The sequence below is a fragment of the Aulonocara sp. 'chitande type north' Nkhata Bay genome, linkage group LG23 (assembly GCF_057382095.1).
Source record: "Aulonocara sp. 'chitande type north' Nkhata Bay isolate Kocher_YH1m ecotype deep benthic linkage group LG23, A_spYH_male_GT1.1, whole genome shotgun sequence".
Lineage (NCBI taxonomy): Eukaryota > Metazoa > Chordata > Actinopteri > Cichliformes > Cichlidae > Aulonocara > Aulonocara sp. 'chitande type north' Nkhata Bay.
Genome location: NC_141365.1, coordinates 42,333,735 through 42,357,848, shown reverse-complemented (window position 1 = coordinate 42,357,848; position 24,114 = coordinate 42,333,735). Strand labels below are relative to the sequence as shown.

General features: G+C 41.1%; 3 protein-coding genes across 4 annotated transcripts in view; 2 read left to right on the top strand and 1 right to left on the bottom strand.

Moving 5' to 3' along the window:
- Positions 1 to 10,643, top strand: part of creb3l1 (cAMP responsive element binding protein 3-like 1) — a 40,134-nt gene extending 29,491 nt beyond the window's left edge. Inside the window, exons 9-13 of the mRNA XM_086282160.1 lie at positions 3,564 to 3,632; positions 5,487 to 5,589; positions 6,147 to 6,312; positions 7,296 to 7,464; positions 7,553 to 10,643. Of these exons, the coding sequence (XP_086138286.1) occupies positions 3,564 to 3,632; positions 5,487 to 5,589; positions 6,147 to 6,312; positions 7,296 to 7,464; positions 7,553 to 7,589 (544 nt within the window). The 3' untranslated portion in view covers positions 7,590 to 10,643. The remainder of the gene's footprint in view (positions 1 to 3,563; positions 3,633 to 5,486; positions 5,590 to 6,146; positions 6,313 to 7,295; positions 7,465 to 7,552) is intronic.
- Positions 8,869 to 13,392, bottom strand: harbi1 (harbinger transposase derived 1). The gene is made up of 7 exons (XM_086282162.1): positions 13,153 to 13,392; positions 12,485 to 12,650; positions 12,198 to 12,400; positions 11,963 to 12,050; positions 11,638 to 11,845; positions 11,381 to 11,556; positions 8,869 to 10,939 (listed from the first exon to the last, which is right to left on the bottom strand). Exons 2-7 carry the CDS (start codon positions 12,647 to 12,649, stop codon positions 10,739 to 10,741), a joined length of 1,041 nt encoding a protein of 346 aa, XP_086138288.1. The 5' UTR covers position 12,650; positions 13,153 to 13,392; the 3' UTR covers positions 8,869 to 10,738.
- Positions 13,393 to 13,403: 11 nt separating this feature from the next.
- On the top strand, positions 13,404 to 23,942 carry atg13 (ATG13 autophagy related 13 homolog (S. cerevisiae)). 2 transcript variants are annotated; one of them, XM_086282158.1, is made up of 18 exons: positions 13,404 to 13,581; positions 14,599 to 14,679; positions 14,952 to 15,032; positions 15,138 to 15,257; positions 15,442 to 15,488; positions 16,486 to 16,626; positions 16,728 to 16,768; positions 19,149 to 19,245; positions 19,354 to 19,461; positions 19,776 to 19,869; positions 20,147 to 20,245; positions 20,598 to 20,681; positions 21,480 to 21,580; positions 21,719 to 21,860; positions 21,944 to 22,021; positions 22,146 to 22,253; positions 22,399 to 22,527; positions 22,642 to 23,942. In XM_086282158.1, exons 2-18 carry the CDS (start codon positions 14,611 to 14,613, stop codon positions 22,717 to 22,719), a joined length of 1,617 nt encoding a protein of 538 aa, XP_086138284.1. In that variant the 5' UTR covers positions 13,404 to 13,581; positions 14,599 to 14,610; the 3' UTR covers positions 22,720 to 23,942. The 2 variants fall into 2 exon arrangements, with proteins under 2 accessions (XP_086138284.1, XP_086138285.1); XM_086282159.1 differs by lacking the exon at positions 20,147 to 20,245.
- The last annotated feature ends 172 nt before the right edge of the window (positions 23,943 to 24,114 follow it).

The window sequence follows — 24,114 nt, the reverse complement described above, 5'->3', positions numbered from 1 at the left end:
CGTAACTGTCGTCTGTGCTTTCCAAAGCCTTTAAAAAATAATAAGAATTGTAGTTTCCTTAAAATTATATTAAGAGCATTGTTGTCATTGTTTAGAAGACTTTCACACCTTAAACTGCTGACTCGACTCAACTGCTGACTGCTGTTGTCATGCCAGCCCAGCAGCTGTGCATGACTCTCCTAGACTGGCTTAGCATGATTCACATTTCAAAACAAGAGCACTCAGAGAGTGCAGCTTCCTTCGAAGGGCAAGGGCTTTACTAAAACTTTTATTTTTACGAAGTTTTTATTACAAAATGACGTCAGCCTGTTAAGGCGTCACTGTGAAATCACAGGGCGTCGTATTGAACTGCTCTCTCCATCCTCTTTAATATAATGTATTCTTATTTGACCTTGAGCCCTAACAATGAAGGTCAAACACTTAGCTAACCTACAGTAGGTACTCATATTCCCCAAGGCCTCGTTTATTGTTGTGAAGTTTGAAGACGATCCATAAGAAGCTGTGGCTAATACAAAGTTTTTAATGAGATTCACATGGTGTGACCTTGACCCGATTTTTACCACAATTAAATCAGCTCAAGCTGTTTTTGGTATCCACCATCACACAAAATTTGAAAATGATAACGTGAAAACTGTGCACGCTAGACTCCTAACAAACAGACAGGCAGACAAACAAATGGATACGATTACCTTCTACCTCCCTTTGGGGGAAGAATAATCCTTAGTAATGTTAAGCCAGCCCTTGGTGCAGCACCTCAATTCACTCTTTGAGTAAAACAAGACCTTTTACTTCTCTTTCCCCTTCTCTTTCTAATCATTGGCTTCCCCTTGTAAACAGAAGGTTTTAACGCCAGATGCACCAGGCTTCTGTGGCCATGGCTAGAGCTGTATGTGATCCCCTCTCTATGACATCGCAGAGAGCCGAGAAAAGAAAAAGCCATGTGAAACCAAAAGTTTTATTATTTGAAATGTTAGAATCGTGTAAATTACAGAAAATTAGCACAAGCACAATAGGCTCCCTTTGAACGGTTAGTTAGAGCAACATCTAACCAGAATCTTCCACGTCTTTCACCTTACAATGTATTTGAGAGTGTTAAAGAGCTTTGTAGGGTTTTATTCCCAAGATGACTCTCACCACATGTCTCTTTATGCAAAATCTTGTCTTTGGTCATTGCATGCATGACTGGCAAAGAAAAAAGCCCCAGAAAAATTCAGGGGCCCAAAGAGAAAACACTGAAGTGAGCTTGGTAGTTGCAGTTTAGTCAAGAGCCAGATTTCTTTTTTTTCGCATTTAGAGGTTTCCCTAACTGCTTTGGAGCTGAGCGCAGTAACAGACGCAAGAGCTCTGCCAGTGAATGGGAGGCAAATGCAGGTCCTTGTGAGGTCAGAGATAGATAGATATAGATATAGAGATAGATAGATAGATAGATAGATGTTAGATAGATAGATAGATAGATAGATAGATAGATAGATAGATATCTCTCTCTCTCTCTCTCTCTCTCTCTCTCTCTATCTATCTATCTATCTATCTATCTATCTATCTATCTATCTATCTATCTATATATATATATATATATATATATATATATATATATATATATATATATATATATATATATATATATATATATCTTTGTGTCTGATAGAAAATTTAAAAAAAGCAAAACGCACAAAGCATTTCTTCAGCACTCGTCTCCTCCACTGTGATTCACTGAAGAACAGCAAAACTTAACAGAGACTGCTTTTCTCTCCTCTCTACTTTCCATTATTCCAGCCATTCCTTGCTATGGCAGGACTCCAATAACCTGCTTAACACATGGGCCAGATTCACTGACTTTCCTGACAGTGGCAGTGAAATAGAGTTGAAAATATGGGTTTTCTTTTACACAGCTTCCACTGCGACAAATACAAGTGCCAACAAAGATTTGTACAGGTATACAAAATGCCCCATTAATCCCATTAGAGCGAGGGGAGAGAGGTGTGTCAGAGTGCAGCCTCTTTTAACTGAATCAAAGCAACCAAAGCAGCAGAGACATAAGAGGACGTGCATAAAAACAGAAATCCATCTCCTTCTATTTTTTTTTTTTCGGACATGAGGAGGGGATTATTGGACGAACCTTTAAAAAAGAAAACAGCAGGATGCTTTCCTCAAAGGAGTGTGCATGAATGAGTTATATTCCAAGCAACACACAGCGGGACATCGGGAGGATTAAAGGAAGCGAGAGATTAGCGAGACGTTACCCTGATAATGGAGATCAGTAGGATTAGTAGAAGACAGACAGAGGAGGAAAACGGGGTAGGGAGAAACTCTTGCAAGTGAGGCATTTTTCTTAAACTTTGTAACAGATTTGTGTTCTCAAAGATGCTAGTTTGACACTGTGCAAAGTAAAAAAAAAATGGTGTTGACATTACTGGGACCCACGGAGTGGTTAAAGTACATCTGAGCCGAGCAAAGGATTCTTTTCTTGTGAAATGATGAGCTGGTTAAATGAATTTGAGAGGCTTTGTCAGTTACGATAAACTTATTGACCTCATAGTTCTGAATTAGGACCTTCATGTTTTGCATCATGTAGTTTTTTCAAAGATCCAGCTGTTAGCGCAGTAACTTAGAAAAGCTGGTATGAATCAGCAATCGGCTGTTCACCTCCTTTTAAGTCAGGTTAGCTGATTAGGCTAGGTTAAATCATGTCGTAGCTACAGACTGTACCTAAAAGATGACTGCCCATTGCTTTAATTGGGGCATATTTGGATCCAAGGATGGAGAGCCAAATTTATCAGATTACCAAGAGTTCAGTCACTAAAATGAGCAATGAAGGGAAGCTCAGGAGCTCAACAGCCATGGCTAGTAGGGGAACTGCAGCTTTTGGCACTTGTGCATTGCCTTCATTTGTCAGCTATGAAGTTTGTCACTTGATGATCCACAGTCACTCTTCCTACTACAACCTTCAACCACCTACAGAGGCCAAGCTGAGATGGTCTGGATAAACAGAGGCAGGATAGTGGCTATATTGCTCAAAGTATATTGAAGATAGAGATGCCAGGCAGGAGGAAAAGAGGAAACCCACATAGAAGATTCATGGTTGCATCTTCCGTTGTCCTCCAGTGGAGCTAGTTTCACTCATTGTGCATGTACTGTTTAAAAGGTTGCAGAAACCTTCAGTCAGCTGAGACTGAAGACGTCACTAGGATGAGTGACAAAACATTTCTCCCAGTGAACACACTATGTCCAGGTGAACACAATTAACCTTTTAGGATCCATGGATGTAGTGTAGAAGGACATGCAGGGGGTTGGTGTGTCGGGATAGGGTTAAATGGAAGCAGCTGACCTGAAAGGGAGCAGTCTAGAGAAGAAAAAGAAGTTTTTCACTTGGCAGAAGATTTGATTTTTTGTGCCTCCTCAACAATAACAGATAATTACCGGTCAAAATGTTGTGGATTAGTGGTCAAAATGTACCGTTCATGATACTCCAGCCTTTGGGGATAACGCTGTTTTTCATTAGAGCAACATATGCAGGGATAAGACAATAAAAACAATGTGTGTATCTCTGACTGTGTGTGTATCAGGGTGGAGAATTACACGTCAGAAAACAGCGACCTGTGGAGAAAAGTAGAACACCTGGAGACAGCCAACAGGTGAGGTTTTCACTCACATGCACGCACACGTGTGCCAGCATACTTTACTTTATCTTCCAGCTTTGAACAGACTGAAGCTGTTTTATGCTGGCTCCACACACCAGTAATACAAACCCACCATTCATGTAATGATGTTTGGATTGCGATCACTGAGAGCAGCAAGTGTGCAAAGAATGCAGCCTGGTAAACTGAGAGCCGGACGAGCTGCAGAAGGCCTTACGAAGATGGTTCTCATTTTTCACCCAGAGAGAATGAAGATGCAAAACTACAAACAGGACTGTAGCTTATACACAAGCGTATGCACACACACACACACACTCACACGCGCTCTGTGGGTAAAACCTTTACGGGATTTTAATATCTATGCAGCGTGAGAGAATTAAAGGGGTCTGAAGTGAAATTTATCTGTGCTCTATAAGCAAAGCGTAGACTCACCGAGGTGCCGCTGTCTCCTCTGTTATTATAACAATATGAAACCAATCTGCTATTATCCTGGAGTGGGTGGTTAGAAGGGTGGGTGGGTGTGGAGGGTTGGATGGCTGAGGAGGAGGGGGTAGGAGAGTCTGTCTGTCTGTCTGACTGTGGCACACTCAGCCTGTCATTAAAGTGGCGAGTTAACAGCAGCTTTCATCATGGAAGGCAGCCCCCTCCCTTCCAGCCACACACACACACACATGCACATCGATGAATATGTTAAACCACTGCAGGGAGGAACAATGAATTGGCGCAAACTGGGAAACGTGAGTCAACACGCAGCCCCGTTCACTCTCATAAGAGTAAATGTGAGTTTAAAAAAAGGCTTTAAACAAACGCACTAAATTTAAGCTCCCAGTTCCTAAAAGTGTCCCAGATGCAGTTATTAGTGGTCATTTTGTTCCCCTGTGCTGTTTTCTTTCCGTCTAGTCGGATCCACGCAGGACTTGGTTAGGACTACCGGTTTGTTAGTTGTGTAACTCACACTCGGGGTTGGATTTGGATTAGCGTCTGCATATCCACATCAGACAAACGTTTAGGATATGTTTCGTTTAGCTTAGCTTCCAGCACTGAATTTTAATTACCTGACAATCGTTTCCATTGTCCTTGTTGCTTTTTTCACACACGTTTACTCGCTCACTGCCGTGTATTTTAAGCTGCAATAACTTGAGGTTTTACATCAAAGACTCGTGCGAGTGATGCAGGTCAGCATCATTCCTACACGAGTTTACTACAGCTGACAGGTCGCGTTTCCCTGCTCTATTCTGGGGCCTGTCATCGATTTCAGCATGGAAATTTAAAACTATAAAACCAGCAACAGATGACTAAGCGTCTGACTTTTTAAACGTTTAACTGACTTTCTGGTTTGCATTGCGCGCGTGTGTGTGTTTGTGTGTCAGAAACTTGATCTCTGTCTCCACTTAGTGGTCAGAGTGTGTCCTCACAGCCACAGACAGCTCATACCATCAGAGCCCTGCTCCCCAGATCCCACTAATGTGCTGTTTTCTAGTGGTTTTATTCATGCACTCTATTCATCTTAGCTTTGCTCTCTGCTTGTTTTGTTGGACACGGAAAACAAAAGTAAATCAGGTGGTTAGAGTTCTCTTTGATGTAGAATAAACCCGATAATGAGAGCCGTGCATCTTTCGGCTGAAACAAACTGTACGTCTGAGTTTGTGTGTGTGAGACCTTTGTTGTGGGTTGGGTGGAGATCGAAGCCATGCATGCACGTTGTGGGTGCAGCCATATACATATTATAGAGATTGAAATTCCCAAACGCTCTGAGGCCACAACCTGTGAGAGTCAAAGTCTTCTCTGTACACTAAATAATGACTACTGCCCTTCTTGTTCTTTAATCCCTGCCTCTGTTCCTGTCTCCAGGTCTCTCCTACAGCAGCTCCAGAAGCTTCAGTCGCTGATTTCAGGGAAGGTCATCCCCCGTTCGTGTAAAATGGCCTCAACTCAGACAGGAACATGCCTCATGGTAAATACTACTGCCGCTGTTGCTGTTCACACACATTTATGTTAATATTTTTGTTGTAATTGAGGTGATTTTATTTGCTTTTGGGAAGCATTTGGATTTATTATAACTGTATAAATATTACAATTAATATGTCTCTATGATGTTAGCCTACCTGCCTCCCATTTGAAGTTTAGAAGATGCATTCTCGTTTGGCTAAATCATCTTAAAGCGGTCAATGATAATGATTGGCTCCTATCACTATATGTATGCTAAGCACAACTGTAGTGGTCATATTACTCATATCAAGCAAACTCATATTGATGATCACATGCATCTCCTCTTTTCCATCAGTCTCTGTTGAATGGATCCATTTTTCCTCCTTTTTCCTTTTGCCGTCTAAGAAGTTTAAAAAAATGTTTTTTGGTTCTTTTTTCTTTTCTTAATTTGGAATATGCACTGAAATTCAGAATTCAATAAGTTTGAAGTGTCTGCATGAGCCCAATACATCACGAGCATCACAGTCTGAGCGCTCTGGTGATTATTATTAACACGAGTGTTATGTTCCCCTCTATCCGCAGATGATGGCCCTGTGTTTTGTCTTGGTGTTGGGCTCCTTCTCTCCCTGCATTTCTCCCCTCTCCCTGGTCAGTCACACCTCCTCTTTGCCCTCCTCCCCCGCTTCTTCTCAGTCCTCCCCCTCTTCTCATTCTTCTCCATCGGCGGACCTCTACACCACCAGTCAGGGTAGGTCTAGAAATATGTTCAGTATTTAGCATCTTAGTGTTTATGGCAGATTTGTCATGATCAAAAGGTGTCTATCCTTTGCTGAAGTTTCCTTTTGTAGCTCCAGTCTAATGCATTCAATGCATTTACAGTTATTAGACAGAGCAAAGAGCGGCATCACATTTTAGAAATATAATTTTCTCCATCTTCTCATATATACTGTTACAATTTTCTTCAAAATGAAAGCCCATTTGGAAAGTGGATACAGGTTTTGATTTTCCTTCCGAGCTGTTTTGCACTTCCCTATAAATTCACTTCCTTTAACAACTCACTCCTGGGAAAGCCCTACTGAAACCAGAAGTTAGGCTGTCATCAAATTAAGTGCAACTTCCTTCTGCCAGCAACCATCCTCTGAGTGGTGAGGTTTAATAAGCTCTAACCCCCTAAAATTGACCAGATTCCTCTGCAACTGTCCAGGGAGAGAAAGGCACAGTTATATGTTCCCCATACAAATAATTAAAAGTGGAAAACACATAAGTTAATAATTAAAAACAAAACTGGAGTCACAAGAATTCTGTATCTGGACTGTTTTCAATTCAGTGTTAAGAGTTGTGGTCATATTAGATTTTCTCCTCTGCTCCCTGTTTCACCACACGTGTGTAAGCCCCTCCCACCAAACACAGAACCGAGCAGTCAACCAATAGGAATCAGCTTTTAGCAAAAAATATGAGAAAAGCTCATCCAGTTGACTTTAAACTCAGCATAGAATTTCCTTTGTTTCACAGTTGTTGGAAAGTTTATATATGATCATTTCTGATGGGTCAGGGTCTTATAGTCAGGCCCTGACCCTTACTATGAGAAAGAACTAAAAAATGTAACTGGGATGTTGTTCGAAATGGGAGATATTTTGAAATATGTACAAAAAGCTTTTGGTTTCACATAATTAAAAGCAACGATGGCTCACAAGGGATGTCCAGTGAACGGTGCATGTTTCTGTGTCGTAGTCCGCTCCCGCAGCCTGCTCTTCTACAACGAAGAGGCTCCACTGGAGGAGAGTTTAGCGACATCAGAAGGAGAGAGGCTACAGTCAGAAGGCCACTCCCACAACCAGATCAGCCGATACACAGCTGACGGCCACAGCAACCAGACAAGCGGGTCCAAGATAGAGCAGAGGTACAAACAAACTCCACTGTATGCTGCAATATTTACACGCCACTTGTCAAACATTAACCAGCCGTCTCTGCCTTTCTCCTCTCCTCAGAGAAACAAAACCAGATGGAGACTCTGAGTTTTTCTGACACAGCTCAGCCTCTCCTCATCTAACTTCTCAGCCCTGAATCCCTCCAAAGGACCCCAATGCTCCAGGTTGCTGAAATCAACATCCAGCTGGACCAAAAAACGTTTTCTGTTAGTTTGTTAGAAAATCCATTATCATCATCTCCTCTAGTGAGCTTAGATTACGGCTCCCATCCTGCACCTCTGTTACCATGCCTTTATCTACAGCGTCACTTCTCTGCTTTGACAGACTCTGTTGTACTTGAACATTCTCGATTTTAAACAGACCTTCGTGCTGGAATCTCCATTGTTATGCACAAAAAAGAATCTTGCATCATTTTAAATACTCAACGAATCTTTTTTTATATGTAGTTATTAAAAAATAGTTTATAACTCACAAAACATTAAAAACACAGTCGCCTTACTAAACTTTAAAGAACCTGCAGTCAGAGCTTATAGATTTGACTGGCTTAAACAGGCCATGAGCACAAAATAGCCACAGCTGCCAAAATGAAAGGCATATATGAGTCACTTATGCTGTGATCACGCGTAAAGACCTTTTGTGTTACTTTGTTAGACAGCCCTAAAGATGACCATCTAAAACAGTTGTTTCCCGTTTCCAGAAATATATTTAATTCCTCCCCAAAACAAATGAAGTGTAGCGTTCCTGTTCAGAGCAAAGCAACGCGGTCTTTTTGCAAGAGCAAACAGAAAGAATTATGGGAATGTGGCTGAAAGAAATGTAAAAAAAAAGGCAGTGTGCATTTAAAAACAGTGAAAACGTGACGTCCACTGTGGGATTCTAGTTTTTATCATGTAGTTCTTGTACTTTTATTCCAAGATGCTCCTGATGTGCCACATTAGGTTGGTGAACAAAGCACGAAGGGCTGCATCTGCTTAATATGTCATCAATGTGTATTTTTTCCGCAGTATGAGCCTCTGTTGTGTTTTTAGGTCATCTCTCCTCTGCTCTCTGTTTCCCCGTATACGTGAAAGCCCTTCCTGTACACACAGAGTGGAGCAGAGCAGTTGACCTAATAGGAACATTTGTAACAGGAAACACTTTTAAGCCAAGTGTGAAATAGATAACAGCATGTGTAAGCACCAACACCAACTAGGCATCAACATATGCTTTTGGAAGCCGTGCCATTCTGAAAGTGCCTTCCACTTCACTCAGTTGAATATGACCAACTTGGCCTTACACCTAAAGTCCCACATGGAAACACAGGCCTGAAAATGTTCCTCGAACTAAACGATTTGTTTATTCTGTTGCAGAAAATGGATGAATCATCTTTTTTTAAATCTGGGTGAAACCTTTTTATTTCACATTCCTTTACACATTTGAGATCACAACAGTCGCAACTTGTTTGACAAAGATCTCTCTTACAGATCCAAAAAAAGTTTCGCTTAGCGCAATCAACACAGGGTGTGGATCTTTTATCTGGCTTTAAGAAAAAAATTATTTCCATTACGCTTCAGCTTTTTTACATCTGCATCTGACATTTGAATAATTGAATAATTTTTTCCAGCTCTGACCAAAATTCTGCTCTGTTTCTTTTGGGAGAGAGATCATATTTTCATACCGAGGGATCATAAAGAGGTTGGGGAAACATGACAAAAGTATTTTTATGAAATTATAAAATGTATATGTAATATATTTGCAGCATTAAAAAAAGAGCATATTTAATTTATGCATCAAAAAAAAGTTACTTTATCTTATTGTCTCCATTTTTTTTAAAAATAACGTTTAAAAAAAGCATAAAAATACAACTTATAATATATTCTGAGCATCAAAAAAAGAGCATATTTATTTTATGCACAAAAAAAAGGAAACAAGGAAATAGTGCTACGTTGTGTTTTGGCATTTAGGATGATGTAACGTTTTACATGCTGATTCATCAGGTGTAAAGCTTTGACATGATCTGTTTCTGTCTTTTAACTGTAATACAGTGTTTATGTTCCACTGCTGTCGCATGAAAATCTCTGAGGGTTCCTCGCAGTAATTTGACCAAAAATAATCTCCAGAATATAAGAAAACAAAATATTTGGGAAAAAAGTTTAATTTCTATATATATTTTTTGGTAATTAAATGTAAAAAGTAAACTTTGAATAAACTACACAAAAAGTATAGCAATCCTGATATAAAAATGTGGTCATGCGACAGCAGTGTATGTTGTATTTATTCCTGTTTGTAGAAAGTTTGTATATATTGATGAAGCCATTTAAATGACTAATACATTCCAGGCAGTAAAACACCACTAGTTTTGTTAATTACATAACTTGATTGAAAACTGACCAAAAAAAAACAAACACTTTTTGACAAGGTTCAAGAAACAGTGGGAAAAAAACACCCTTAATGACCGGTATTCCTTCAAAATAAAAGCCTTATTCATTATTTAAATCCTTTAAGAACGTTCTGCCACTTCAAAATCAATTTTAAGCGCCAAAAATTTAGCTACCACAGATTTTCTGCTTTTCTTACTCACGTCGTCTGTATCTGTTTCACGTTGTGACTGTTCCGTCATGCCGCACATGCTCCAAAAAAAAAGAAAAAAAGAAGAAAATCATGTGACTGCAGCCTGTCATTTTCACCCGTGAGTCTTAATGCACCGATGTACATAAAAAAAAAAAGACAACTTAATGTGCAGTTGTTGTAAATAAGGGTCTTGTTTTTGTATTGTGACATAGTCCAAGATCTTAACCTGTGGAATCTAATGGGGAAAAGAAAATTAGAGGGGTGGGATTTAAAAAAATAAATAATGGGGTGGGTGATTTTTTTTTTCAACTTGTAAAGAAACCTGGATGACGAAGCAGCTGCACAGTTTGAATAGTTGTCAAACACCAGGAGGTGCTTGATTATTCCAACCACTCCATGAAGATTTGGAATCTATTTGAATGTCCTGAGGGAATAATCAAGCATTTCCAGGGAGTTCACTTATTTGAAATGTGTATGGATATGTCGCCTTGGTTTGTTGTATAGCGTCTTGCATGTTTCTCCATACATAAATATATCTATGTTATCTTAGTATAGTCAGTAGAGTAGAATCCAGCAAAATATTAAAAAACTGCATCAGCAACAGCGTGTCGGTGAACGTTCTTGCTTTAAATGTGTTTCTTGTGATATTGAGCTTTGCACTGGTCCCAATCTTCGTCCCCTTTAACCCCCACAGCTTCAGCTGAAGTGTTTGAATATGAGCTGCCTTCGAAGATCCTCTGCCTGGCTGTCACGGTCCTCGGGTCTCTGGTTGAGGCTCTTTGGCTGCTCGAGAGGCTCTGTTCTTTCCAGAGTCCAGGCGTCTAATCCAGACTGCAAGGAGGCGTTGTGGAGAACGCAGCAGGCCAGCAGGATGGATGAACTCCTCTCTGGAGAGTACTGTAAACAGGAGAGGAGGGGTAGCGGCTACAGATGCAAAAACCAACTCATTACTGGCAATACTACGCCAGATGCATTGCTATATTTCACTCACAAATAAGGTAAAGGTCTCATTTTCGGTTATGACCGTGGCCTGTTTGACTCTGGTACTGATGGTGTATCATTCTAATACCGTGAACTCAGCAGATTGTCAGATGTTATCAGCAGATATCACCTATTTGCCGATCTATCAGTATTGGCTTTTATGACATCTGATAAATAAAAAAAATAAAGAGGACACTGGAGAAACATCCTTCAGCTTTTTAGTTTGTCCACCAGAGGGCACTCTGCTGGGCAGAACGTGAACAAATAAATACACTGTTTGGAGGTTAAAAATGTCTCATGGTTTATTTCTACTAAAATGTTTGGGCCTGATTATTGGCTGTGACACATTTGCCATACCTGTAAGTATCCTTTGGTGCCATCTAAACATCTGAATCTGGTTTGGATGGCTCTGAAGGTTCGATCCACGATCTCACGTGTAGCCGCGTGGGCCAGATTGTATCGAAACTCTGCAGGGGATTCTGGGCAGTCAACTGGCGTCATCAGCCATTTCCTCAAAGGGTAACGGCTGTCACCTGAAAATCGGAAAACTTATAACCTCTGACTCCAACGCCACAAGCTAACTTCTAATAAGGAATAAAAAGTCCAGAGCTCACCCAGCAGCCAGCCCTGCTCTGTGTCCTGCAGCTGTTTGTAAAGAGCAGATCTTTCTAGAACAACAGTGTCTTGGAGTCCACCTGCCCAGTGCGTTTCTGCGCTAAGTAACAGTCCCCGGGGATCACAAACCAGCTGACAGGCCACAGAGTGAAAGCCCTTCTTATTCACATATGAGGAGTCTTCGCTGTTTGGTGCTTTGATGGCCACCTGGAAATTAAATTAAAGTAAGAGAGATGATTAGGTTACCCCTGTAAAAACAAATGAGTGCATGAGCGTGCATGCACATAAACACACACACTAATTACACAATGTCATATAATGAACCTGAACACAGTCCAGCACCCCCAGGACTCCAGGAAATCCTGCGACCCTCTGAAACTCCCGGAAGGACTGCTCTACGGTGGATAAATCTCTGTTTGGAAAACATCATTATTATTATTCAAGTGAGATTTTCTTTTACTTCTTTTGAAGTAAAAACAAGTTTCTGGGAACACAAAGTTACGGTTTCAAATTTTTTTGTCATTCCTGCCTGACATCAAGTGGCATAACATCATCGTACCTGTTGAACGTGATGAACTGAGGTGCTTTCTCCACCAGGGCTCTCGTCACATTGGACACACATCTCGACATTGACGCCTGGCTTATACCGATCGTATCCCCCATAGATGTCTGGAATGAACCTGATGTGTAGAAACCCAGTGCGGCCAGCACCTGGACCTCAGGACTGATGGCTCTGGAGCGCTGGGTTCGCCTGCATAGACCCTGGAACACAACAGAGTAGTGTTTGCATATTTCATAAAGACAAAGTTAAATTGATCTCTTAACATGACATGAAGGCCCACAAACCTCTCTGAGTAATTCCACCAGATACAAGATAAAGTCTCTGGGGAAGCCAAATTGCGTGATGAGGAAACTGTCTGAGACTGAGTCCAGGTCAAAGCGGTCAAGGGTCTTGTGGCCTCGACCATGCAGGAGTAGATCACAGTCCAAGATGGCTATAGGGATGGCCATGCTGAGGATAAGAAAACGTTTCCTTTTAATTGCTAATAAGTGCAACTCAATTTAAATACTTGCTATAGCCTTATTTCCTCAAACCTGGGAGGAATTTTACATACAGATTAATCTGCAGCATATATTATTCCACTAAACATTGCTACAATTATTAGTGTGCTATTTTGCTGATATTATATTTTCGCTAATAAGGAAAACCACGTTCACGTTCTTTGTATACAAGAACCCATTAAATACCGAGAGTTTAATACTAGGCGGGAATGTCCTGATGTTTTAAACGTTATTATCAGCAAGCCATCATTAGCTTTAGGGATAGCTCCAGTACATGTGAGCCAAGTCAAGCCAGCGTGCTAACGTGCTACCGTAGCTTGCGTTTATTATTATTTTTTTTTCTTTGCTCACTTGAGATGACAACTTTGCTGTCATGTAGTAGTGGGACAGTTGCAAATCGAATTGAAAGCACTGATAAATAATTTTTGCACGATTAAGGACAATACTCTTACCTTCAGATAAAAAAATAAAGCATTTATGGACCCAAAAAACAAGTCATTGAAATAGCTAACGTTAACCTGCGGCTCTGAATTCGCAGATTCGCCACACAGACTGGCGTTTATGTTTTAGATATAAGTTCAGTGTGGTTATAATTTTTTTTCAAATCGCGTAAAAATACTTCCTGATTATTTTGTCAAAAACTTGTTTTTTTTACTCTAAATGTAGCAGTTTTGTATTTTAACGAAAACGCCGCGGTGAACACGCCGCTACACAAACACGTCGACATGGAGAAGATAAACAGAAAAGTGGCACAGCAGCTGCTGACGTTGTGTACATCTCAAATGGGCGTATAAAATGTCTGTGTGACACAGCTCTGGGTCTCGCTTGCATTAAACTGGCTTGCATTTTATTGAAGCTCCGTTGTTAAGGTCACAGCTAATGTAAGTACTGTTGTTTCGCGATCAAGTTAAAGTACGTTATTGAGCTGGGCAGCTAGTGTTAGCTGCAGGCTAACGGCAGCTGCTCCGTGGGTCAGTATCCTCATGCTTCACAGATTCGGCTTTGCGAACCTTAAACCTTTCGTAGTTGTCCAAAAAAGACGGTACTGTAGAATTTGAATTTACCATCGGTTGTTGTGTAAAGAGTAATAAGGCTGTCAGGCTTTTTTTGTTTTCTAACATGACCTCTAACTATAATTTGGACAATTTCAACGTGGAGGCCTAACCTGCTAGCCTGCTTTTATTATTATTTTTTTGTAGTCCACTGTTGTTTGGAGGGCTAAGACCACGGTGATAAAGTTTTCCTTTTATTTATTACTATATTGTCCACGTTTTTCAGTTAAAACGCTAAACTGTTGCCAGTGTGGTGAAAAATGCTTATTTTGTTAAAGTAATTGAAATATTTTCTTAGGAACTGTAGTCCTGAAATGGGAAAGTGAAAACCCCCCAACACGTGGACAATGGGGAGATAATGGGGGTTGAATTCAGCTTTTCCCCAGTATTTAGGTTTTTCAGTCACTTTTACTTAAACACATGTAATTGCGCATGCACATGTATGTACATGAATAGTTTACGTTTTGTTTCTCACTCTTGTTTGGTTGAATGTATACACCATAAATCTGTTTTAAAAAGCTGTAAGAAGGTGTATTTTTGTATTTTACCCTCTTGCAGCTGTTTCTTAGATTTATAGTGCACATATTACTTATTAATTATTTTATTTGTTAATGTAATTTGCACTACTTGTGCAATTTCAGTCTTATCTTTTACTTTCTTTGTGTTTATCATTGTTTTACATGTAAAGGTTTTGCACTCCCACAGTTTAGGGCCCTCACTGTGCTTTTACACTTTTACTGTAACTATCCTCCTTATTTGTTGTGGGCTGTATTATTTTTATTGTGTTATAACACAATAATTTCCCTTGTTTCCTCAATAAGTTTCCATTGATCATCTATCTTGCAGGGTTGTAACAATATGGAGAGTGACCTGAAGCCCCAGGATCAAAAGGACTTAGACAAGTTTATTAAGTTCTTTGCACTTAAGGTGAGACACTAACATAACTTTTTCTATACATCTGTAATTGCAGGTTTCTAAATGGACATTTGAGGCTTCAGAAGTGAATAAATAAATAAACAATGGAAAGCCAGGTTTTTATTAGTGTGGCTCAAAGCACTGGAATTAAAACAATCTTTTCCAACATATGTCTCTTTCATAAAAGTGCCTGTTATATTTTGGACAGGCTTGTCAGCAATTTTCTATGGATTGTTTCTGTAAAACCAGCTCATTGTTTGAGCAGCCTGTTTCTGTATCTGTAGACTGTCCAGGTGATAGTCCAAGCCAGGCTGGGAGAGAAGATCTGCACTCGCTCGTCATCATCGCCTACTGGATCTGACTGGGTAAAACAACGTAGTCATTCTCTGTCATGATTGTTTGGCTTTCAAGTTAACTGTGGATCTTTTCATGGCATGGATTATGGATATTCAGGTTAATATTCCTTCTAGTTTAATTTGGCCATCAAAGACATCCCAGAGGTTACCCATGAAGCCAAAAAGGCACTGGCTGGCCAGCTTCCAGGCATCGGGCGCTCCATGTGTGTTGAGATCTCTCTGAAGACATCAGAGGTAAAAAAAAAACAAACAAACAAAAAACCTGCATCCTGTTTTCTTGTTTTGTAAAAACTGGGCTTTGGGATTTATCATTGTTTTACACATTTGCAACACCAGCCAGACCACATCATTAACTAAATATGCAGCCTCTTTAATGTAACTGTGTTCGTTAGTTTTTCTTTGCTTTGTCTTCCTTCAGGGGGACTCGATGGAGTTAGAGACTTGGTGCCTGGAGATGAATGAAAAGTGAGTGAATTTTGTTTTTGCTTTAGTAAAAGTCTTCTGTAGGCCATGTGGTTCAGGGTTGCTGATTTTGCTTCTCCATGTTTGCACAGTATCAGCCAGCAGGACCACAAATCTTTTAACTATAGTATCTGAATCAGTACTGTTACTGATTTTCTCTGCCAAAACTTAGCTGTCAGACACCCGTACTAAACGTAGAGCTTTGTGAGCATCCAAGTCATGAAGAAGCTCAGAAATGCAGTAATAACCAGCAGTTTGAGTAAAATAATTTGTATATAAACAATTGGACATCACCCACTTTAATGGACAATGAGGTCCTATCCTCAAGCCTCAAGCTGAGAATTTTGACCCTCACCTTCTTGGTGTCTTGAAGCTTATTTCATTGTAGGAACTTGTAAATCAGAAGGGAGTTCTCTGTAAGTGTACTCTGGTCTATGGCTGTTTTTTTTCTCTAATGAGAACCGTAATTTAAAATAAACGAGTGTCTTGCTGTATTCAGTGAGATGTGAAGTCAGTGATTGAGCCCATAAACACATCAGTAAAGTGGGTCAGTGACGAGTGGCATTAGCTTCTCTTAAACCTCTTTAAAATCAGACTTCTTTTAAAACTAGAAGAGTCGAATGATAATTTGACCTAACTGCTGAAGTGTTTCCGTTTGAAAACTGTGTCTGAACTATTTTGTTTCTGTAGGTGGTAAAGTGAGCCTGTCGGCACCCTGTCAGGTCCACCAGCACTGTACAAAACACTGTTTTAATTTTGGTATTACTCTGTGCACCTGTGCTTTTGAAAGTACAGTCAAAATGATCAGTAATGGTCTCCATTCCCCAAGCACCACACTGCTTTATTCATACAAGATAAATTTAGAGAGGAGTATCAAAGAAAGGTAGTCGGCGAGAAGCAGACCTGGAAACACGAAAACGAGCTGCCTTGCAGAGATATTTTTAAAATCCCCTTAAGCTGCTGTATTGTAACACATCACCGTGTTTTCTGTCTGCTGCAGGTGCGATAAGGAAATCAAGGTGTCATATGCAGTCTATAACCGTCTGTCTGTCCTCTTGAAGTCTCTGCTGGCCATCACCAGAGTCACGCCTGCTTATAAACTGTCCAGAAAGCAGGGACACGACTATGTCATACTCTACAGGTGATTTGTCCTCACTTCCAGAATGCATCATCTCACTCCTTTTTATCTTTGTGCTGTTTTCAGTCCATTCTTCTAAACTGCGTGTTGCTTCTTCTGTCTAGGATCTACTTCGGGGAGGTCCAGCTGAGTGGATTAGGAGAAGGTAAGTTTAAGACCTGATTTAAGCTTCTGTGAAAAAGCTTTGTAGAGCCTACAACTGTTAAATATTCCTTATATTGAGACAATGATTGCTGTTCTTTCTCTGATAAATTCAAAACTGCGTTGACAAAGTAGCTGTGAATGCCCCGGTGGAGTTGATGGTGCTAAACAGGCCATTCACAGTAGTTGTAGACTGCAACCTGATATGTAATGACCCTTTTTTCAGACTCATGTGATGAGGCACATGATCAATAGTGGGTCAGCGATCCTTTTAAGGGACAACAACATTAGGGCTTCAATACCTGGGACTAGAGCTGGGCGATATGAGATTTTTTCATATCACGATATGTTTTTTTCATTTCAGGCGATAACGATATCTATCACGATATAAGCCAAATAACTATATTTGTAAGATTTAAATGTGCCGTTGCTCACAAGTAAAATGTGAAATAATCAGCAGCTTGTTTTGATTTAAATATTTATTTCCCATAATAAGTTCAACATGGTAGATGTACTTAAGGAACATGAGACTTTTTTAGATAAAATAAAGGCAAATATTGCAAACTACACAAAAGGCAGCCGCTAAAGCGTTTAAGTTTCAAAATAGAACAAACGAAACAGACTACTAAATTGTCAATTCCACTTAGAAACAAAATATTAATTCTAAAAATAAATCTTAGTTTGTTTTACAGAAGAACAGACAAAACTCACTAACTTTTGTCAATATCAAATAAACTGAGAACTAAAAGGAAATTCTCAATCTCTCCTTGTTGTATAGCTGAGCTTTTCAAACAGTTTTAACAGTTACTTTAGTCTGACAAAAGCCGAATGACGAATTAGCGCTTCCAGTCAGCTTGACTTTGAGGCTACGTCCACACGTACACGGGTATTTTTGAAAACGGAGATTTTCCGTTTTCGTTTTAAAAAATAATCCCGTCCACACATAAAGGAAGAAATGAAGGAAAACGCTGCTATGAACATGCCAAAGCAGCAGGTGGAGCTAAATTCCTAACCGTGTAGAGATGTTGGCCAATCAGAAGTCTAGAAGCCTCGGTGGGAAAAAGTAAACAAAGCTGGGGCATAGAAGCAGAACCGAGTCGTATGTGTGGAGGGACAGTAACTGTGTGTATATGTAAGCATTTAAACACTGCAGAGAGTAGAATTAACAGTATTGTAGAAATTCATTTCACCGAAACAATAACGTGGCGCACAGTGTGACGCATGCACCAGTTTATTGTATTTCCAGTCTTGCTTTCGGCACAATTTACAGTGCACGCTACTCTGTTTTTTGTCAGACTTGAAATAGCCGAAATACCTTCACACTACGGAACTTCTATGGCTCTTCCGTTCGACAATCTCTCCGGCGTTGGAACCATCATCTGTTTTCTCTTCGGTCACGCTCGGTTGATTTTTCTAGTCGGCACACTCATTTCCTCCATTACCAGCTGGCTGCTTCCCAAACAAACACACGTGCGGCTTGGCACTTGTGCTGTACGTAACAAGTCACGCGACGTGACGCTGCGGCTGTGATTGGTTCGGCTCTGCGCTACTTAATTTGGATTGGCTGACCTTTTCTTTTTTTTTTTTCTTTTTTTTAAAAGAGGACAAGAGCGGCGAGGTCTATCGCGATAGCTTAATTTCTCTATCGAGTAAAAGTTATATCGCGATACATATCGTTATCGTTCTATCGCCCAGCTCTACCTGGGACTCGCCACCGTTTGCTCTTAGAACTGAAGAAGCTTCTCGGATGAGAGGTGGAAACGTCTTCAAGAAACTTCAAGTCCAGTCGCTTTTCTTTCCAAGCTCCTTAGATTACTATGACCTGGATGACCGACAACCTGACATGTAGTTAAATTTCTAGGGAAGTGTGCGCCAGGTTATGTTGTACTTTCTGTTGTTCAGAGGTGTTTGTGGTTGTGCCATATGTCGCAGTGTTTTCCAACTGAAGCATCACCAATTTATGCTTCACTGGGAAATCTATGATGAAAACTGACGTGCACTTCCAGAGATACATAAGGAACAATAGTCACAGCGTCAACATAAGGACTCGTGGTAATTAACACGTAATGCACCCGCACAAGCATAAAAGTCTGCAACGACATCAGCCAGTCACATAGGTTGCGATGTGGGCTCTGCAATGGTGTACCACAGAAGTCTAAATCAGGACCAACTCGGCTCCATGACTGACATTTGTTAAATCAATACAGAAACACTGAACAACACACATCTCTCCATGTTTTCTGCTCCAGTTTGACACAGCAGTTTGATTTGCTTGTACTGTAAACATTTTTTCAAAAGTAAGCTTTCATCACTACTGTATTGCATTAAGTACTTTCACACTATAGGGCTGGTTTACATTTGCTTATGTTGTGCTTGTTTTTAAGGTTTCCAAACGGTGCGCGTTGGAGTTGTTGGCACCCCTATCGGTACAATCACGCTTTCGTGCGCCTACCGCACCAATCTGGCATTCATGTCTAACAGGTAACCAACAAATCAAAGCCACAACAGCTGTTCTTCAGAGAAGGTTCTTGTATATTTATTCCAATGGGAAACGCATCTTATGAGCAGTTTAACTGTCCTCCTCTTCAGGCAATTCGAAAGGTCGGCTCCCATCATGGGGATCATCGTGGATCACTTTGTGGATCCTCCCTGCAGCAGCCAGCGTCCGGCAAACATGGGCCATCCCTGCAACTACAGGTAGCTTCGCCACTCAGTCTGGTTTTGTCTCCCACAACTGCAGAGAAGTTTAAATGACCTCCAAGTGCAGAAGTTGAGTAGTCAGATTCAAGGTGATGCAATCCATCATTCTGAGGTCACACTTTATCTCCCTGTCCTTTATCTCCACGAGAGTCGAATCGGTGTATCAGAAGGAAAACATACAGTGTCTTAATCTAATATCACTCTGTGTCATTTGACCTCAGGCTTTCTGTTATCTTTCAGTAAAAGAAACAAATGTATACATGTCTGCCATCAGCTCAGAACTTCAACTACAAATATCTCTGTGTGTGCAGGGCTCCCGATGAAGAGGACGGAGGGCAGTTTGCAGGCGTTCAGGACTCACAGGAGGTCTGCGCCACCTCCTTCTCCACCTCCCCTCCCTCTCAGGTTAGCGTACGCTCCCTCACCCCTCGTCGTCATCTCTTTCTTTAACCTGTGGATTCTTCTCTCCATTTTCACTCCTGTTTTTCATTTCGCTTTCTCTTTTTCTCTCCTTGTCTTTTTTTTTCTCTTTTCCTGTTGTCTTGTTGTGGGTTCTATCTGTGTGTGTGTGTGTGTGTGTGTGTGTGTGTGTGTGTGTGTGTGTGTGTGTGTGTGTGTGTGTGTGTGTGTGTGTGTGTGTGTGTGTGTGTGTGTGTGCGCGCGCGCGCCTGCTTTGGCTCAGTGTGTGTGTACGCTGAGCCCGTCTCCCTCTAAACTGCCCAAGCCCCTCCCGCTGGATAGTCTGCAGCTCCCATTGGCTCCTGGACTTGTCACTCACACTGTGAGTCTATACTGACCATTGGGAGGGAGTGTGACTCTTTGTGTTTTTGTGAGACACATCCTGATTCTGCACTGAACAGATCTGTTTTCTCAGACTTAACATTTGCTTTTGGGCGTGTGTTCATCTAATCCTGTTCTTTCCATCTTCTGTTTAAATTTCCACTACTTTGTTCAGTGCACAGCTTCAGTTTGCTGCTGATCACTAGACATGTTTGATCATCCACATCACATGGCACCACCTCAGTAAATCTATCATTGTGATAGCTCAGCATGTCCCTTAAAAGTCACACAGTATATGATAAACCTGAACTCCTCCATGCTTAATCGTTCCTCCTGTGTCTCTTCCTGTTCAGCTGTACGCCTCCAGGTTATCCTACCAGCCGACAGCTTTAACAGGAGCTGCAGAGTTTTGTCACCCTGCTTCCAATCCAAACCAGGTGATAACGCCATTCACACCATCAGCAGTTAATTATGTTTTATGCCCAGAGTTTATTTTTCTCTTCACAAGAACACAATAGGAAGACAGAAACAACAGAACTCAATTAAACAAGAATCACCAGCGGCTACAATGATCTGAAGAAGTGTCAGAAAATAAAGGTTTAAGATCCGAGGCAGCCGTGGAAAGACATCAAAGCTCTCAGCTCAGTAGTTTGTGATGGAAGAGGTCAGGCATACTTTTTACACTAAACAAAAAGCTGTGTTTTATTTTAAATTTTTGAGCCAGCTGTTGAACAAGAATCTTCCAACTTCATATTTTTTGGTCATAGTAAGAGGACCTTCTTGCTGCAAGGCTATCACCGCAACATTTTAAAACTATGATTAAAGTGTTAATAAGTTCATAAAATTAGTTCCACATAAAAAGAAAACTGACACTGAAACACTGACTAGAAATAAACATGATTAGAAAGAAACGGCAGTGGACTAAGAATCAAACCCTGTGGAACTCCATTTCTGAGGTGATTGCAGGAATGCATAAAACGTCCCACTTATGATGAGGACGATGCGATCAGTGAAGCAAAGACTTCTGACTGTTATAAATAATGATGTTATGGTGGTTTATTCTCATAGTTTGATATTCTGTTTTCCAGAAAGCCTAATGAAGGACTGCAGTTATGATTTCTTCTATTTACTGATTAACATTCTTATTTCCTAATTAGCTTCTTAAATAACTAAACAATGTCCATCAAGATTCTTGTTTATGTCCTCTCATAACCCTGCCATTGCTTCTTCTCTAGGTCTTGCATGCTGGGAAGGAAGGCGGGGCTCTGTTGATGCCTCCTCATGGAGCAGATGTTCATCTGACAGTAGAGCATGCCCCCAACACACCGAGCAGCAGGTGATTGTCCGCTGGCTTTGCATTAACCAGTGAAAACTGTAACCTATTTTTATTCCCTGAACTCCAGTGTTGGTCCGTAGTTCCGTTAAATCATTTTGAAATTTAAACTTCCTGTCTTGTCCCTCTCTCTCCTCTCAGTGGCGATGATGACGGCTTGTCGCAGAGCGGAGAAAGACGCAAAGAAGAAGGGCGGAGGAGCGTTTCTCCCTCGGACCCTGTGGAGTCGCTCAATGCGTTCACAAGGAAGGTCGGAGCCTTTGTTAATAAACCCAGCACACAGGTACGTCATCTTAAGCTGCTTTTTACACCGATTTTAGTTTCTCACCCACCACACTGAACCCTGCTCTGTGTGTATCTATGTAGATAACAGCAGCCAGTCTGGACCTGCCATTTGCGGCGTTTGCTCCTCGAGGCCTGGACTCAGAGGAGAATGATCCTATGGTAACTTCAGTGTTATGGTGGACAAAAATAATGCTCCCAAATGTCTTGTCTTGCACAACAAGTACAGTTGAGGTTCACTTTAAGGCTGACGCCTTTTCTGCTGTGCGTGTGCGTTTGTGTTCAGGTTCACCCTCCAGATTCTCCTCCCTGCCCGTCTCCCCTGCAGGGCAGCCTTCATTCTCAGGGCTCAGAGGGGTCAGGGCAGCAGGACGACTTCGTCATGGTTGATTTTGTATGTAGTTATTTTTTTTATTAGGGGAAAAAAAAACAGTGCACAGCTGGGTTCAAACAAAAAAAAAAAAGTCCAATTTAAAGCAAAACAAGATTCCAGGTGTTTTATTATGAAGCTGAAGTGGTTTCTCTTCCCGTCTACCTAGCGTCCGGCCTTCTCTAAAGACGACTTGCTGCCGATGGATCTGGGCACCTTCTACAGAGAGTTTCAGAATCCTCCACAACTGGCCAGTCTCTCACTTCACATCAGTTCCCAATCGATGGCCGACGACCTGGTAAATACCTTCTTATTTGCAATTGTGTTGACGGCGAAGCTTTTGGCGCCTACAGAATTGACAGCACGGAAATGAATCTCAGTAGTCACGTGAGTTTGCGTTCTCCCTCCGCAGGACTCGCTGCCGGAGAAGCTGCGCGTCTATGAGAAAAACATAGACGAGTTCGACGCCTTCGTGGACATGCTTCAGTAGGCGAGGAGTGAGGGGGGCGAAGGCTGAAAGTAGAGAAGGACTTCCTGAGGAGACAAAGAAATGGACACTGAAAAATGAATGAAAGGGAGAAGCAGACTGGAGGCTCCTCTGGTTGTTTGTCCTGTGGAAATTACTCTGACTTAATCACCGTGTTTCAATGTGAAATTTCCCTCTCCTTCCTGTCAAGCACACTTAACAGCTTGTACATCTTCACTGTAAATACTATGTTATCTCCTGTGACACTGACACACACACCCCTTTGTGGTCCGGTAGGGTTGATCCAACTCAAAGGTCTTCATTTTCTCTGTGGCGTAAATCGGCTCTCATCTTCAGTGTTTAATCAAATCAGATGATCGTGGCGTTTTCAGTCACTTCAGACAACCACCCACATCCGAGGACAGGCTACCTGCATTCTTGAGAACTGTAGCTCACCGCCGAACACTAAAATCACCTTGCTGATCATATCTGAGCTGAAGCTGACGGATCTACAAGTCGAATGAGTACGTTTCACATTATGAGTTTTCTCTTTAAAGCCAGTCTGGACAAATAAAGTTGCACATGGCCTTGTAAGAGGATTTCTGTGCTCTGCTTTACAGCGAAGGCGGCGCTCGCTTCAATGTCCCTCAGCAGGTTTTCCCAGCTGGTCTGGGGATTTAAACTGCCAACTTCAGCATTTGCAAATGTCCCCAGTGGAATGTAAAGTGAATTAACTGCTGTACAGAAAACATTTCCACGCTTCAGTTTGCTTTGCAACAACACTCAGTTGCCAGTTAAACCACGTACTCCTAGCTGAAACTAATACAACATCCCACCCCTGCGATAACACGTCGGTTTTTGTTGAAACTTAACGATCATTTTGAAGGTTGGTAATTGTGAATCAAGGGGAATAATGACCCCCCCAGTTCAATAAAATTTACCACCATCTTAAATCGCAGCCTTGAAAATGACCATGAGGTTTAACCAGCCCCAGTTTAATCAAGAAGTCAACATAACCTGCGTGGATACTGGATTTTATTGCAGGATGTTAGTTTGAGCTTTCCAGTAGCCTGGTGTTTACCGTGCGCTCTTCGACATGCTTATGTTTATTTTGATCTTTTTTTGATTAAAAGAGGGAAACATTTCCAGTTGTCTTCAGAGGGTAACATCCATGACTGTTCAGTTTGGTTGAAAGCTTTAAACTTTTCTTTTGGTGTAGATGTCCCAATAAAGCTCTGTACAAACTACATGGCAAACCTGTGACTCGTGTCTTCAGTGGCTGGGATGTTTTACCAGGATCCAGAATTACCCAATAATTCATAATTTAAAACTTTATTTTTAAAAATATATACATGTATAAATATAAGTGCGTAATATAATAGACACTTAAAAAAAAATTCTTTTTAAGCGTAGCAGTTA

Coding starts and splice junctions, on each gene's coding strand:
- harbi1 (XM_086282162.1), bottom strand. CDS start 12,649: ATGGCCATCCCTATAGCCATCTTGGACTGTGATCTACTCCTGCATGGT. Junction 12,401..12,484: donor TGGTGGAATTACTCAGAGAG/GTTTGTGGGCCT, acceptor GTTGTGTTCCAG/GGTCTATGCAGGCGAACCCA. Junction 11,846..11,962: donor GGGTGCTGGACTGTGTTCAG/GTTCATTATATG, acceptor TTTAATTTCCAG/GTGGCCATCAAAGCACCAAA.
- atg13 (XM_086282158.1), top strand. CDS start 14,611: ATGGAGAGTGACCTGAAGCCCCAGGATCAAAAGGACTTAGACAAGTTT. Junction 15,033..15,137: donor CGCCTACTGGATCTGACTGG/GTAAAACAACGT, acceptor TATTCCTTCTAG/TTTAATTTGGCCATCAAAGA. Junction 22,022..22,145: donor CAGAGGAGAATGATCCTATG/GTAACTTCAGTG, acceptor GTTTGTGTTCAG/GTTCACCCTCCAGATTCTCC.